This window comes from Parambassis ranga, chromosome 17, assembly GCF_900634625.1.
Source record: "Parambassis ranga chromosome 17, fParRan2.1, whole genome shotgun sequence".
NCBI lineage: Eukaryota > Metazoa > Chordata > Actinopteri > Ambassidae > Parambassis > Parambassis ranga.
Genome location: NC_041037.1, coordinates 13063968 through 13077615, shown reverse-complemented (window position 1 = coordinate 13077615; position 13648 = coordinate 13063968). Strand labels below are relative to the sequence as shown.

Below are 13648 nucleotides of genomic sequence, written 5' to 3'. Positions count from 1 at the left end.
ACTCTTATCACCATGATGTAAGGTGAATCTCATGTTGAGAACACACCACACAAAATATCAGCTGAACACCTAAGAGGGTAAAATATGACGTGTGTGTTTACAGTGTGTCTGTCTTTATCAGGTGGATCCTGGACAGTTCTTGTCGGTGTGTGAGTTGAGCTCTTCCAGAGCACCCTGCAGATTGGCATCTGCTTTTGTTCACCTCTGCCAGCAGAATTACATACCACTGGAGGTCCCTGTCCAATGCAGTAAGTCGTACCATCACACAAGACATGCAGGATGACATCCGAGCCTTCATAGTGTGACAGCGTTTTAAATATTTGAATTCATGTTTTTCTTTTGTTTCAGTTAAAGTGTGAAAGAACACTGAAGAGGAAAGAGGAGGTTAGCTGCTAAAATGGACACATTTACATTTGTATACCACTGGTCACATTTGTTATGTAGTTAGATTTTGTATTCCGTTGTACACTTTACTATACCTCCTGTAATGTGCTGTTTAAATGTGCAGACGCGAGGGCTAATTGATGTTTGTGGAGTCCATTTTAGTTCAGACCACAGCTGCACTGAAGCTGTGTAACATCTTTTACTCTGGGCCACACACTTATCAATCACCCCTCACATCATTCCAATACTGTGAATGTGAACATATGACGACTAGTTTATTTTATAATCATAAGACTTACTCTTTGTGTTTTATAGTACACACACTGATGATCCTGAAGACTGACTTTAGTGCTAACACAGGAACTAACCGTCACAGCCATAGAGAGATATTTTTATACGGTTTGATAATGTGCCTTTATTGTATACTCTGCATGGTAAATACACGTTTATTTCTCTTTACTGCTCAGTTAGTTTGTTCCCTTGAAGATAGGTATGTAGTTGTGAATCTTGGACTTCTGTCTCTGTGTGACGCACTCAGCAATCCAGATGATGTTGCGGCTCTCCTGCTCCTTCAGTTTGATGTAGGAGTAAAACACTCCAAAGTGGAACTGCTGCAGGAAGGCCAGTGTGTTCATCTTCACCTGTGAGAAATGAACACACCTGAAGCTGAGCAGAGGGACATCACTTTGGGCATCCTGCTGACAGACAATATATTACCTCCTGTTCAAAGAATCTGTCCTCAAGAGTCTTACAGTCTGATCCAGACTCAGGGTCCTCAAAAATGACTTTAAAGTCCTGCAGGGAGGGAATTCTGTAGATTAACCGCATGTCTGACTTAGAGTTACAACACAGCAGCTCTCAGAGTCCTCAGAGAGAAAGATGAGACTCACAGGGTAGCAGTTGGCCACAGCTTTGACCTGTTCGTGGTCCTCTGCCTTGGCCAGGAGCTGCAGTCCTTCAGGGTAAAGTTTACCACAGGATGGATACAGTGTGCTCCTGTCTGCCCCACTGAGGTCCGTCCCAAAGGAGTTCACTGTGATGATAAAGGCCCGCCTGTCTGCCTCAAACTGCAGCACACATACATACATGAAAATTTACCAGCACAGTGCAACCAGCACTCATACTGTGTGAGGTGTCAGAGTACCTCCAGGACAGGGCACATTATATCCTTTGTGGCACCACCCAGGTTCTTGCAGAAAGAGTGGAAGGACTCCAAATATGCCTTTAAAACACACAGAGAGCAGACAGTTTTATGTTACCGTGCTAAGATAACCATGATGTAACAATGCTCACAGTAAGACATGAACTAACAGTCCATACATTTGCCTCATAGTGCAGCTTAATAACATAACAAATCATGCACACACTGAGGTCTGTAAGGTAAGTGCAGAACAGTTATTACAATGGTGACATCATACACCAGCACCATGGACAGCACTAAAATAAGCAAGACTATCACAGTCTGCATCCATCTGGGGACGGTCCACTCCACTCTGTCACACATAAACAGATACATCAACAGATGATTTAGGAAAGCAACCCAAAATACCCCGAAGAATGTATACTACACTCATGGTTTTAGATGTACCACCTGCCATGAGCTGTTTAAGTCCAGTCTCACTTGACACCCCACTGTCTGCTGTACAATCCTCCTCTGTGAGGGAATCATATATCAAGTGAAAATATGCAGACTCCAGTGTTGTGATTAAACCATGAGGATTGCCATCACACCTATACTTTAGTCTGGACAGGTTGCTGCTGAGAAAACAGCAGTGTATGATTGACTGCATACAGCTCCTGAGCTCAATATTTAAAAATACACTGAAGAAAGTGTATTATTCTAAAAAAAGAAAATTCTTTCAGGAATACAACATCCTTCAAAAGGATTCCCCAGAGGGAGATTTGGACTGGACTATAACTTTTTGTGATGTTGAGAGATTAGATTATCTGTTTTATGACCGAATGCGTCCCATAGTATTTATGTTTATTGGTTGTTCTCCAGGAACACCTGATTGAAATATGAACAAGTCCAATGTCTGAGGCAAATTCAGTCTGCAGTTGTGAATTGTAAAATGAAAGGCGTCCTTCTTTACCTCTCTTTCACTTCCTATCATCACTGAGCCTCATGACAGAAAGTGGTGTGTTAAAACTGCACCTGCTGTCTACTGATCATCTTAATTTCATGTGAGACAGATAAGTGCTATTAGTTAAACCCAGTTAGTCACAGAGCCTATAGCTGAAGTGAAATGTTTTCTACTAGCGTCTCTCAAATTCCTGAAGGGTGTGCCTGGCACCCCGGGGCCCAGGATGCCAGGACTGCTAGGGCGGAAGCTGTTAAACACGTTTGACACAGTTGACTACAGTACAGAATGGATGTTATAGTCATTTGTCATGGTTTAGTCACCTTGTAGAGCTTGTTTCTCAGGATCTCAGCTTCCATTTCATCCAGGTTTGACTCAGACACAGCATCCTGGAAAAACTGAGCTACAGCGCGCACACACACACACACACACACACACACACACACACACACACACATACACACACAGCAGTGGACCTCAGTTTGTTAGTAAGTATGTGGTAAATATTTTCATATGGAAGCCTGTTTCTGACAGTAAGCCTTTTTTCTGATCTTTAATCAGCTCATTGTTTTCTAGTACGTATAATGTAATAAACGTTAATAAAAAGCAACGTAGAGTTTAAAGGACTGAAGACAAAATAATTTCACTTTGTAATAAACCTTTAAGTAAAAGAGTTGAGTAACGTTTTTCCTCGTAAAGCACAGATCTGCATAGCATTCTGTTGGTGTTCAGTATGAGTGAAGGTTTATTATCACTGTTACTACTAAACTTTATCATCTTTTGGGAATAAAAAGCAGATTACCTAGTGGTGTGTCTACCAGGATGGCTGAGTACAGTTCTGACGGAGTGCGGGCGATACCCACAGCTGCCATTTGGTCAAAAGCTCCCAGTGGGTGACAGCGCGGCAGCAGCTCTGCCACGTCTCTGTGTTTCAGAGCCCCGGTGATCAGCATCACCACATTGTCGATCATGTAGCTGTAACTATGGCAACACAGAGGACACAGTAAATGGGTGTCCCTCTCTGTATGGAGGCGACTCATGACGATTTTCCTATGAAGGGCATTTTTTTACAGAAATGCATTTTAAGGCCTGTGTTACAAGGTTTCTTCTATACAAGTGCTTTTCAGCTGCAAGTGAAGAATCATGATCCTTTTTTGGGTTGAAGGAGAATTAACAGCATATCTGTTTATCTCTCTACTTTTTTTATTGCAATTTGTAGTAGAGAGGGGGATTTTGTTCTGTTGTCCAGTGGACAGTGGTAAAATGTTTGATCCTGTTTGGATTGTACCAAACCATAATCTTGTTAAATTAGGAGATTTGAGATGTAATTCCTAACACCAAAAAACATTCTCATATGTAGTGATGCAGAGATACAGTAAGAGAACCCGATCATGCCAAGGGTTGATTTAAAATGAAATTTGCTGGACTTCTTTTGCTGTTTGGATGTGCTCCTGTCGCTAGTTATCAGAACTGTGTGATATGTTCATTAAACAGGAGGTGACTCCTAGTGGAATGATAAGAATGGACTAATAACTCACCTACTGGACCTGCAGGTATGGCGCACAGTATGTGGCGACTGAGAACTGATACTGTACTGGTGCATCATTATAACCAAAAACATTTAGAAAGAATACGTTTCATAAATACATTTTGGCACATTTCAAACAGGATCAATAATTACTTGTCTCCAACTACTTAACATTCTCCATGTTTTTCTCAAATAAGGGCCCATCATTGGACAGAAACCAAAGCTGCAGGACCTCATCTGTCTATGTAACCTCATACAGTGATGTAGCGTACGTTATATAGTCAAGGAAGGTCGAGAGCGGAGGCAGAGCGTTGGTGCGCAGGCAGCTGAATTCAGTCACCAGAATCTCCTTCAGCTTGCTGTCCACCAGAGACACAGTCAAGTCCTCTTCAGACGAGGACAGCAGTTTACCGTAGTCTGTACTCTGAAGGTGTAACTTCATGTCTGAGGAGCAGAGGTCAGAGACAGACACTCTAAAATCAGCCGCTTCCTGTTGGTTTACACTTATAAATAAACCAGGAAGTGGTCATACTGCATTCACACACAAAGCTATTCTGATAATCGACTCCTTAAACAAACTACATAATAATATTCTCAAACACATTTGGTGCCAAATTCTGAGTCTGTTTTTAGTGACTTATCTTGAAGACTTTCCATGGATCATTTGCTCCAGAGATGACACTCTTACACGACTGTTAAAGTGGGAGTATGAACATATTTCAAATACAATCTGTGCTTCCCTCACACAGAGAATTCCTGGAAAGAATATTCAGATTATCTGCTTGATAAATGAGATCCAGGTGAAGAGTCTGGGTAGACAACATGATCAACATCAGCACTCCACTGCACCCACACAATACGCAAGGAAAATATAGCTGCAGGTATAATACAAACAAAGTAAATCTCACCTTCCAGCGTGTCACACTGGGACAGATTATGATAGTCTGTCTGGGTCAATATTCCAGCCTTCATTCCTCGAACCAGACCTTCCAGATAGCCATGATCTACATTAAAACTGAGCTCCTGACACACTGCCATCGTGCCAAATGATTATCAACCAGCCCAGCTGCAGTTAATGTCACTTCTGCATTATTTCCTCCATGACTAACACTCATGCAGTCTTTTTCCCTATACCCACTTTAGGACAAACAAATTCCACAGCGGCCCTAAAGGTCTGTCATGTACATTCAGGCCTGGCTGTTGGGGCTGATAACACATTATTCAGTGTAAGTGTGTGTAAATCATCACTAGGTAAGAAAGTCACGTTATGTGCAATCAGACTCAGCATATTTATAGCATGAATGTGAGCCAAATCCCACAGCCGACAGGTAGCTTATGTGTGCTGTTCATCATTTGTATTCAAGGCAGATTTACTGAAGGCTGAGCGTAACACTGACTTTTCATCATGTGTCTCAGCCAGCTGTCTTAAACTCCTCACGGGTATAGAAGAAATACTGAAAACTGGATGATCTCCAGAAAAAAAAAAAGATTGTTACTTAAGATAGAACAAGCACATGACATCTGATGTGTGTATTTGTGCAATCAGACGGCCTTCTTCCTCTTCACTTTGCACCAGAATAGAATCAGACAGTGTTCCAGACAAGATAATACAGTATGTGCTCCACAGATTTCTGGGACAGAATTTAAAAGATGCTTTATTTTGATATTCACACAGACTTGACATCAACATGTGTCTATGCACGTCTCTCCAGGATACACACTTGACCCCCTACAAGTAGGCTTATTGTTTATTATCTTTCTGTTTTTCATAAAATCACCCCAGAAAATTGCAAATCAAGTCTAGTCCCTGGTGAGACCAAAAATATCTGCCAGCAAACACTTTTAAAATTACTTTTTTCTTTGCTGTTATTTGAGCCTGGGTCCTCAGTTTCCTCCTATAAATCAACGAGAAGTGTCTTTCTACATTTCTAGCACTTTGAGGCATTCCAGCTGAAAGGATGTAAGGATAATGTAGGCTTACACTGTATTTATTGAATAGTAACAATATAAACTGACTTTAACATAAATCTTAAAGCAGAACCCAACTCTATTCATTAACGCATGGTCTACACACACACAGGCACACAAAAAGAGTTTTTTGCCATATTTATTTTAGGTCGGGGAGTTAAAAAATGTATATTTAAATATAAACCCAATAATTAATGTCTCTACTTGATTAACACGTCACAACAGAGAAACAATGGAGATATTGAAAAGCAGCAATCCAAGAAATACAAGAGGCACCGCACAGTTGCCATGCGATTGTCTCCAAACATGACAAAGTATAAGCCACCCCACCCTTTGTTCCTTTATGCTGGGTTTTCTGTGAATATTTAATTCACATTGAAATAAAACAGGAAAAACTCTCCATCACATGGCTTCATTCTTTAATTTACCTCTGCCATCACTTATGTGTGAAAGCCGCAGACGATGGGAAAAGCTTTTAACCTCAGTCATGGTTTTCCAAATGTTTCTACTTTACTCTGAACTGTTGAAATATTCTCTGAACTGCACCTGTGCTGCCAAAGAGAAAAACTCACACAGGCCAGCAGGCAGTGTGTGAATACCTCTGTGTGTATGTGCTATATATATATATATATATATGTGTGTGTGTGTGTGTGTGTGTGAGTGTGCTGCATCTAGGTCCTCTTTAGGCACAGAGCATTCATCTTCCAGCAGTGGCAGATGGTGTTGAAGAGCCGACAGCGGCAGGAGGCGCAGGGGTCGCAGCACGGTACGTGTGAGGAGCAGCTTTCCATCAGACGGCCGCAGCGACGCGCAGGAGCCATGAGGTTCGACTTGTGTTTCTAAACCAACACCACAGAAAATACAGACAGTATAAGTCATTGAATCCCCACAAAATGTCTTCAGTTCCCACTTCAAAGCTCAGACCTGATTGATCAATGCTTCGGTTAACAGAAACTCTAAAGGGTTCCACCATCTGCAGGTGGTTTTGAGAAGTTATTTCAAATCCAATCAGAGAAAACGGGGGAGCAGCCGGTTTCAGGCGGATCATAAACCCATACAGACAGCATGGCACAGTGTGATGTCTGTGAGCATGATGTACGGGGACATGATGAAAACTTACAAGAATGTGGTGCTGTTGCTGCGGGGGAGAAATCTTCTGCCTCGCAAACAGTCGCCTGGTCTTTGCCTGGCTCCAAACTATGATGAGAAAAAAAGAAAAAAAATCTTTTTATTGTCAATAAAATGCATCAGCAGTTTTTATTGTAATCATCTTTCTGATTCAGTGGATTTCACTGCCCTTAAAATGTCAACAACCCCCGTGTGGGGAGTAAACAACAATGCCGCTCCTTGTTTATTTCCCCCTCTTTGTTCTGTCTGGTCAAAACTTGATATCCTCAGAGAAGAAGTGAACATGTGTTAAATGCTGAAAAGACTGCACCAAGGTTCCTCATCCAGACGGATATGTCTGGAAAGCCTCCAAACATACATAGAGACGCCTTAATCATACGTCCACACCACTTCAGCTGGTGGTGTGAAGGGTTTCTATTCCACTCTGGGCTTCTTTTGGACGCCTTCTGATTGTGGTGAAGCAGACCCTGCCAGACAGTCACTCCTAGTAGGCTTTCTCAAGACAAAAAATTAACAACTCCCTATGAAACAAATGAACATATCCTAACCTCTGCCGGAGGCAGAGTGTCAGGCTGTGACAGGTAAAGGTTGTAACCCTGTGGTCCGATCAGCTGGGTGAAGTCAGAGAACTTGGCACACTGACCTGTTTACAGAAACTGGACCTTTGAATACACTTTCAATAGATGAATATTTTCCCTCTAAACAAGCCAAGAAACTACAGCTTTACCGACTTTGGGCATGCTTCCATGAGGAGGCCGTGAGAGAACAATTACTCTGTCATCAGGTCAGTTGACCTCTGTGGGACCCCCTTCTCTCAGAACAATTGGAGGTTTCTTTACTTGGCTTCAAGGAAACAGAAAATGCTTGGAAAAGATGTGGTTCTGTCCATTCATGTCATCCAGGAAATACATAAATACATGAAAAAGTTGTCTTTCTTACTAGAGAAACAGTTACACAACATTTGTTTGCTGTATTCTTTGAACCCCTCTTTCATCTTTTCTTCCTATCATTTGTCACCCAGTTGTAAGGAGGATTTATGGCTGGTCAGCTGCATGTCTGCATCTCCTCTCAGGGAGAGTCAAAGAGACAGTAACAGATTCTTAAATGAAAAACACTTGTCTGATAATGCTGGGCCCACCGGTAGCCTTTGACAATGTAAGATTCATTTTCAAGATGTTGAAAAGGTTAGATTTCCAGCTGTTCTGGTTTCATACAAATCTGTCTCCACAACTGAATACTGATGTAATGGCTGTCTGTGCTGTGTTGGCTGGAAGCATGTGTACTTTTACCTGGGACTCACCTAACCACTAAATCAGAGAGAAAACACCCTCTGTCCAACACCTTTTTAATCTTGTCAACCAGGAATGCCCTCAAAAAAATCAAACGTTGAGGTCTATAAATTCTGAATTCACATTTCCATCAATGTCATGGCTCGTTGGCAACACTGTGGTGCAGTGGTTAGCACAGTCGAACTGTCCAATGTTCTCCCCGAGCCTGCATGGGTTCTCTCTGGGTGTTCTTGGTAGCTCCCACATACCAAACACACATGTTAGGTTAACTGGGGACTCTAAATTGGCCCTGGGTGTGATTACTTGTCTCTTTGTGTTAGTTTGATAGACTGGCGACCTGTCCTGAGTGTAACCCCGCCACTTACACATTGACAGGTGGGACAGACCCAAGTCCCCCTACGACCTTGTACATGACTTAGTGAGCTAAGAAAATGAATGCATCTTCTTCATAGTCAAAGAACTACTAGTAATAGCTACAACAACTAAAAATGGCATCAGGCTCAGCCTTGTTAAGCCCACGAATGTTCCACAGAAACATGTTCCTAACATGGCCACTTCAGGTTGCCTCCAAAAAAACGAGTCAAACCCATATTAAAATGCACAGTGGCTGGTGACAGCCTGTACGAAAACGAATAATTCTAGCTTTTCTCAGTTATAACAGCAGCACCGGAGGTTGTTCTTTATCTCACTTGGTTAAATTATATTGAGGCTTAAAGTGATGGGTGGCCGCTGTGGAGAGAAAGTGCTGATAGATGTTATAAAACAGTACAGAGTATCATGGAAGCCAGTGACCTGTTCTCACGCTGCTGTGAACAACAAATACAGCTGTTAGAAGGTAGAAAACAATAAATATTCCTTGCTGTGCATTTGCCAACATCTAAACCTTTGACCCAAGAAAAGGGGTGAAAATTAATATGTTTCCATTAGTGTTGGAACTGGAGACAGTAAACACCAGTTGGCAGTACAGTCTCCTGCTCCAGGAATGAATGCTGACTGTGCTCTTTCAAAGACAGAAGACATGTTATGTTAGTTGATCGTCATTAGTATGAATTTATATTCTGTGCATAAGTTTATGATATTTCCTCTGATGTTTCAGTTATTACTGCACTGTATATCCACAAGCACTTTATTATGGTGTGAAAATGACAAAGATGATATAAATAACAGATTCGTTGGGCAACTAAATTTAATTTATGTCATGTGATGGCTAAACAACTGAGCAAACGCTTTCACCTGAGGAAGGCTGTGAGATGTGAGATGGTCTGAAATCATTTTTGCTGACGGACAGTTGAGTTGCTGCCAGTGGTTACCTGCTGATTCATTTTTCATCTCTGCACTAGAAGCAGGAGCATTTGTTCTCTGGCTGCAACTGAAGATACTTTCACACATTGGAAATGGATCGTGATAATCGATGGCTCTGTTTTCTACATTTAACATTGCCAGACAGCAATGAAAACAGTGTGTGGAATACAATGAGTAAGTTGTGCTTCTTCTTTTCCTCTAAATTATTTCACCATGTCCGATCTACATCTGTGCAGATGGACACGAACAACTGTAATGTTTGCTTTGAAGTGTGTTGGTGCTGTTCCCACAAACATATGGAGCTGGACCACTACTACTCAGGGCTTGGCAGCGTTGTGTTATTTACAGATAAAAACAGCAGCAAAGATTGTGTTCAAATGAAAATCCAAATGGCTTGACCTGTTGGAAGTCCTTTTGATCATACTCAAAAAACTTCCATCATTCTACATCAAACAAGCAGCAACCCGGACACTGGCACCTGCGGCAAACTTCAACACAGCTGCAAAGGTTCTTGGGATTTGCTTATTTTTACAGGAGGTTTATCAGGAAATACAGCACCCTAGCAGCGCCTCTTCATGCCCTCACCTCCGCAGGTTTAAGTTTGAGCGATGTCTCCCATCCTTCAAATGCCCTAAGACCCTAAACTCTGATTTATTGTCGAGGTGGATGCCTCTGAGGTTGGTGTGGGGCCAGTACTCTCCCAGATTCCCCTGTGGATAATAAGGTACACCCGTGTGCTTTCTTTTCTAAGAAGCTCTCCCCAGCAGAGCAGAACTATGATGTAGGTTACTGTGGGCTGCTTGTAGTTAAACTGGCTTTAGAAGAGTGAAGCAGATGTGAATAGTAACAGACATCTCACAAGGAGTACAGCATCCTAAAAACATACACAGCACCATAAACAACAACTCGTACAATAGAAACAGATTATTAACCTGCAGTGATAGCTGAGGGGACAGAACTTTTCTTCAAATGGGCTTTTTCCAGTCCTGGGCTCTGTATCTGCGGCCAGAGGGGAGTAGAGTGAAGAACAGGTTCAGAGGGTGGTCAGGACTGTTTGCTATGGCGCGTGCAAGGCGTATGATGGCTGTGTCATTTGTGTCAGTCAGGGCTGGGGGTGGGAAGATGTATTATCTTGGATGATATGTGTGAGATTGATATGTGTGAGCAGTAGAGTAGAAAGTGTTGAATAATACTTTTGTAAAGGAGGGAGTGCCTGAAGAGAGGTCATGGGTCTCTTCTTGTGACATTTTGGATAAATCGTTAATCAGGAACTTTCAAAGCTTGTTATGTGTGTTCAGTTTTCTGTTTGGTCTGTGATCCCCTGTGCTCTATTGATCGCTCCTGTTCCATTGACCTGAGGCCTTCTTCAACCATGTGTCTTCACCAGATTGTTTGGGCTACCTCAGTGTGCCAGCAGTCAGTCGTCTTGTGAGCAGGTCTTGTTTGCATTTCGACTACGATTCTCTGCTATACCCCACTTGAACCGTTGCCTGATCCATTTGACTGTCTTTGGTTTTGAACCCTGTGTGCTTTGCTTGGATTTTCATTGTTGCCTGTACATATGCATGTAGTGCAGTAGTGTTTATCTGTGACACAGCGGGCAGTTGAAGTGTCATGATGAAGAGTAGGAGTGGTCCATGATGGGGAGCAGTTTGGTCTGTCCAACCATTAACACATACACTGATTCAATGATCCTTTGCGTCAATAAACACAAATGTGTAATTATAGTGCAGAGCTATTTAACAGTGTGCTGGCTTACACAATAGTCCCACAGTTTTTGTATTAACTAAATGCACCTTTAAAGTGTGTGACCTCAGTTTCTCAGGTTTAAATACAGCACTGGAACACAATGATGCTGTCATATTCCCAGCACATGGTTACAGTTTTGTTCTTGTAGTAATCATTCCTCCTTTGCTTCCTGAGTAAGTAATGGGGAACAAAACCCATCATTGCAGAAACACATTCCACAGTTTATCTGAAGGCGATGTGAGTTTTATAGTTGTGCCTTTTATATTAAAAACTGTTGCTGCTCTCGCCTTCTTGTTAAAGGCATGATCAGAATTAATAATAAACCTAACAATACTGCTGGTAAAAACTATAAGCCTGTAATAAAAAAAAACTTTTACAATCACCAATTAATTAATAAAACACAGACACACGTTGTGTAATGGCCGCATAGGTTCCAGGTTTCTTTTTCACCTGTGCAGCATGTGGTTTGATGCTACAGGCTCACAGCACACATACAAATAAAAACGTTCAGAATCCATTACCTGTGATGTTCTCAGTCTTCCTTGCATCTTTCTTCGTGTCCTCTGCCCAGGACAGCGGGAAGGTAAGCAGGAGGAAGCACAACAAGTGTTTCCCGGTGATCTTCATCGCGATCTGCAGATGACACGGAGGAAAATCAGTGTGTCACACTCAAAAATAAAATCCCGTCAGGTGATTTAAGAAGAAGAAGAAAAAAAACATACGAGCCACGTACGATACTTCTTCTTCTCTGGAGAATCCTCACTTTGGCTCCCTCCCGTGTCTCTCTGGCTGTGAGGAGGTAACACTAGAGACAGCGCAGGGTGGGTGATGGACGACAAAGACCGAAACGCGCCGCCCCCACGTGACGGGCTCCAGACACTGCAGGAGATGATGCTGAGAGGAGTGATGGCCCCCAAACCAGAGCCACTCAGCAGGCACTACTTCTCCCCAGCAGTATGGAGGGAAACATTTCTGAGTAATAAAGACATGAAGCCAGTTAATGTACATTAATTATTTGTTGTTGTTTGGGTGCACGGGCAAAATAATGTATAAACACTGAGACAAAACAGCATCTACATCCTGAGCTATGTGCTGCTACAACCGTCCCTTACATTAAGGTATTATAAGTATGAGACCCTCAAAGGGAGAGGAGAGAGAAAAGGAAGAGAAGAGGGTTGAATGGATGGGAGGGGAGAGGACAGCATTTATCAAGACTCATTAATGACCTGTTGTTATTAGTCAACAGGTCGACCTCATGTTTAATGGCTACACTGCAGTCTAACACTCAGGTGCTGTACCTGGACTCCACTGGAGAGTCTCTCCCACAGCTCTTAAAGGTCCTGTTACACACTTTATACCTCATCCTCCACATCTGCTCCAGTTCTCTCTCAGCTCCCGGTACCATGTCTCTTCTTCCCGATAGTACATCTACCACAACAGCTGCTTCTGCTCTTCATCAATTATCACTTTGTCAAGCACAACATTAGTTTTCTAAAAAGTTACAGGTAACATAACATTTTTTTTGCAGAGAATACTTTTATCACCGTATATGTTCAACACTGCTGAATCCATGCAGTACAGTTAACAGCAGAACCAGAGATGTGGATGTTTTAATTCATGCATTCCTCTTTCTCAAAGCCCAGTGTCTACATGCCAGCTCAGATTCGCAGCAGAAACAGAGATACAGATCTGTGATATGTGCCAAGCTCAGATTGTTCTGTGTAAACAGACCTTTGATATATATAAAGTCTTTGTAGTTTTAAATAAATCTATAACCACACTCGAGTCTTATGAGGTTTGTTATTATTAAACTGTAGTCTAAGAAGGTTTGTTTCAGCTCTGTTGCTATGGTTACCCACATCTTGCATCACTGGCCTTTAGGTGTATTAATTGAGAGCTCTCCAAGACTGAGAATGAAGGACATGAATATCTTAACTGATGTCAAAAAGAATCAGGGTAGAAGGTTGAAATGTAAAGGTACATATGTTAAAGGTATGCTCGGCTGTCTTCAGCCATGTGTCTTTGCATCTCTCAAAACGCGGGTAAAGTAACCTTTCTGAAGAGTAAAGTAAGAGTCTCTTCAGATCTCCCTGATAAATCTTACAGACCTGTTGGAGGGTGAAGACACAATAAATGTAGCTCTCAGCGTAAGTTCAATCAGGAAGACTCTATTTCCCATCATTCACCATTTATCCCTATCCGCTTCCTAATCTTTCTCC

General features: G+C 42.1%; 2 protein-coding genes across 3 annotated transcripts; both read right to left on the bottom strand.

Annotated features, from left to right (window-relative positions):
* Positions 1–803: 803 nt before the first annotated feature.
* Positions 804–5031, bottom strand: LOC114449979 (V-type proton ATPase subunit d 1-like). The gene is made up of 8 exons (XM_028427858.1): positions 4902–5031; positions 4266–4437; positions 3268–3446; positions 2789–2868; positions 1529–1606; positions 1275–1451; positions 1102–1179; positions 804–1025 (listed from the first exon to the last, which is right to left on the bottom strand). The coding sequence occupies exons 1-8, from the start codon at positions 5029–5031 to the stop codon at positions 852–854; spliced, it is 1068 nt and encodes a 355-aa protein (XP_028283659.1). The 3' UTR covers positions 804–851.
* Positions 5032–6469: 1438 nt separating this feature from the next.
* Positions 6470–12275, bottom strand: LOC114449996 (agouti-signaling protein-like). Of its 2 annotated transcripts, none has more exons than XM_028427882.1 (4): positions 12152–12275; positions 11951–12062; positions 7082–7158; positions 6470–6800 (listed from the first exon to the last, which is right to left on the bottom strand). In XM_028427882.1, the coding sequence occupies exons 2-4, from the start codon at positions 12054–12056 to the stop codon at positions 6633–6635; spliced, it is 351 nt and encodes a 116-aa protein (XP_028283683.1). In that variant the 5' UTR covers positions 12057–12062; positions 12152–12275; the 3' UTR covers positions 6470–6632. The 2 variants fall into 2 exon arrangements, with proteins under 2 accessions (XP_028283683.1, XP_028283684.1); XM_028427883.1 differs by having other exon boundaries at positions 12163–12214.
* Positions 12276–13648: the final 1373 nt, after the last annotated feature.

Bases quoted from the DNA above. Each gene is read 5' to 3' on its own strand.
- LOC114449979 (XM_028427858.1), bottom strand. From the start codon at position 5,031: ATGGCAGTGTGTCAGGAGCTCAGTTTTAATGTAGATCATGGCTATCTG. The intron at 1,452-1,528 runs GTACTCTGACAC...TGTGTGCTGCAG, and splicing joins TAATGTGCCCTGTCCTGGAG to TTTGAGGCAGACAGGCGGGC. The intron at 1,026-1,101 runs GTAATATATTGT...CATTTCTCACAG, and splicing joins ACAGATTCTTTGAACAGGAG to GTGAAGATGAACACACTGGC.
- LOC114449996 (XM_028427882.1), bottom strand. From the start codon at position 12,056: ATGAAGATCACCGGGAAACACTTGTTGTGCTTCCTCCTGCTTACCTTC. The intron at 7,159-11,950 runs GTAATGGATTCT...TTCTCATCATAG, and splicing joins GAAGACTGAGAACATCACAG to TTTGGAGCCAGGCAAAGACC. The intron at 6,801-7,081 runs GTAAGTTTTCAT...GTGTTGGTTTAG, and splicing joins AGCAACAGCACCACATTCTT to AAACACAAGTCGAACCTCAT.